The sequence below is a fragment of the Mandrillus leucophaeus genome, unplaced genomic scaffold (assembly GCF_000951045.1).
Source record: "Mandrillus leucophaeus isolate KB7577 unplaced genomic scaffold, Mleu.le_1.0 Scaffold273, whole genome shotgun sequence".
Classification (NCBI taxonomy): domain Eukaryota; kingdom Metazoa; phylum Chordata; class Mammalia; order Primates; family Cercopithecidae; genus Mandrillus; species Mandrillus leucophaeus.
In genome coordinates, this window is record NW_012102843.1 from 1281848 (window position 1) to 1284561 (window position 2714).

The window sequence follows — 2714 nt, forward strand, 5'->3', positions numbered from 1 at the left end:
AAGACCAGCCTGGGCAACATGGCGAAACCCCATCTCTACCAAAAATACAAAAACTAGCTGGGTGTGGTGGCACATGTGTAGTTTCAGCTACTCAGAAGGCTGAGGTGAGAGGATCACCTGAGCCTGGGAGGTCAAGGCTGCAGTGAACTGTGCGCCACTGCATTCCACTCCAGCTTGGGTGACAAAGTGACACCGTGTCTCAAAAAAAAAAAAAAGAACTTTATAGTATAATATTATTTCCATTTATATACATATCTTCATTTTATATCATTTTAATGTTTAGGAATATATTCACCAAAGTTCTTACCTCTAAGAAGTAGGATTAGGAAACCCTCACCTTCTGTCTAGTTTTGTTTTAATTTGTTTTAAATGAGCATATCATTGGAAATTGTCTTGGAGTGGAGGAATGCTACTACATAAAAAGTCAAAAATAGTCAAGTGTCTGCTAATTATTTTGCTGGTATTAAATCATATTATTCAAACTGGGCACAGTGGCCCATGTCTATAATCCCAGTGCTCTGGGAGGCTGAGGCAAGAAGATCACTTGAGCCCAAGAGTTCAGGACTAGCCTGGGCAATTTAGCAACCCCATCTCTACCAAAAATAAAATAAAATAAAATAAGCTGGGCATAGTGGTGCACCTGTAGTCCCAGCTACTCAAGAGGCTGAGGCAGGAGCATCAGTTGAGCCCAGGAATTTCAGGTTATAGTGAGCTACAGTGACTATATCACTGTACCACTACTCTCCAGCCTGGGCAAAAGAGTGAGACCTTGTCTCATATATACATATAGTATGTAAATATATATAAATTCAGTTAGAATCATGCCTTCACCCTACTCCTTTCTTGCAGAGTGAAATTCACATGTCTGAAGAAGCTATACAGGACATATTGGAACAGACAGAATCAGACCCAGCATTTCAGGCACTCTTTGATCTCTTTGACTATGGTAAGGAGACTATTTCAAGACAAAAAAGGCTTCTCCAGTTTCTTTGGTAACTTAACTGTAGTGAATCAGCATTCTCCAGAGTATCTAAAAAAGTTCTTGTTTTCATTTCATCAGATATATGGATATGTTAAAGGAGTTTTTGTTGTTTTGTTTGTTTTTACCTGAGAAACTTCAGCTATTAAAGTGGAGAGTAGTTTTGTTTTTTATTTTTGTGGCATTTTTGCCAGCCAACAGGGGATGTGTTGATGTCGACCGCTCTACACATGTACTGAACACAATTGAATGGTACAAAGGGAATACAAAAAACTGGCCATTGTCCTCAATCTTATGATTTAGTGCAGTAGTTCTCAAAGTATACTCCCCCAAACCAACAATCTCAGCATTATCTGAGAACTCGTTAGAAAATGCAAATTACTGGTTTAAAGTTTAAGAAACACCTATTTGGTGTAAAAATCTTTGTACTTGTAAATGATATTAAAAGCAACATTTTTTAATAAAACCCTAAATCAAAGTTTAACATTTGCTTAATCCCCAGAAGCTGTATTCATTGATGTTTATTTTTTGTTTTGGTCATTTAATTATTTCCCTATTCCCTTTTTAACAGGTAAAACAAAGAATAATAAAAATATATCACAAAGTATTTCCAGTCAACCTATGGAATCCAATCCCAGTATAGTCTTAGCAGATGAAACTAATCTAGCAGTTAAAGGTTCTTTTGAAACAGAAGAATCTGGTAAGAATTTGGTTTTGTTAATATCATCAATCCAAATCTTAATATTCGTCTCAAAATTCAAAGGCAGAAAATACTAATTTGGAAGTAGAAGTTGTTCAGATTGTTACAAATCATTTTTGTATTTTTCTCTCCGTTAAAAACAATTATAAATCTTTGGTAGTTTGATTAAAAAGAAAATTTAGGGTATTCATTCTTTTACTGTAAGCTTTTTTTGTTGGTGTGTTTTTGTTTCTTGAGACAAGGTCTCCCTCTTGTCATCCAGGCTGGAGTGCAGTGGCACAATCATAGCTCACTGCATGCAGCCTCAAACGATCCTCCCAACACTTTGGAAGCAGAGGTAGCATTACAGGTGTGAGCCACCACACTTAACCTCATTCCCTTATAATTCAGTCTATTCTTGACATGTGCAATTTAGTATTAATGTTGTTCAGTTGCTCAAAAGTCTGTAACATTTATTTTTATTAAGGCACATCTTTTCTGCTCACCTGTTTTTAAATGTTATCATTGCTCCCACCACTAGAAACTCTGATGGCTTCCAATGTTCATTCACATCCTGTCCTTCAAGAATCTCAGACTACGTGTCTCCTTTAATTCCTCTGCCAACAATCAAGTCCAATTCTCCATTTCTTCTTAGGCTGAATTATAGTGGGTTTTGCTTTTGCAGTATATATTATGTCTAGAAGGTTGTGTTCTACCCTGTACGAAGTGAAACTTGAAATTCTGTTTTCTGAGAAAGTCTTCCTACTTCACTGAGGAACTACTTATCCTGAATTTATGTGGCCTGTATACAATTTCCACTGTTTTCCCCACAATAAGGATTCCGATGTGCTCTGTACTCAACAGCAGGTGTCACATTTAACAGAATTAGAGTAGTCCCCCCTTATCTGTGGGGGATATATTCCAAGCCCCACAGCGGGTGCCTGAATTGGGTGGTACCAAAACTTATCAGTGTTTACTGTTTTTTCCGATTCAGGCATACCTATGGTAAAGTTTAATTTAAAATTAGGCACAGCAAGAAATTAACAATAACTAATA

At 36.8% G+C, this 2714-nt stretch overlaps 1 protein-coding gene across 1 annotated transcript in view; it reads left to right on the forward strand.

Moving 5' to 3' along the window:
- The window catches only part of NPAT (nuclear protein, ataxia-telangiectasia locus), a 106690-nt gene that overhangs the window by 66051 nt on the left and 37925 nt on the right, over window positions 1–2714 (forward strand). The window contains exons 11-12 of the mRNA XM_011984760.1: window positions 850–946; window positions 1551–1679. Of these exons, the coding sequence (XP_011840150.1) occupies window positions 850–946; window positions 1551–1679 (226 nt within the window). The remainder of the gene's footprint in view (window positions 1–849; window positions 947–1550; window positions 1680–2714) is intronic.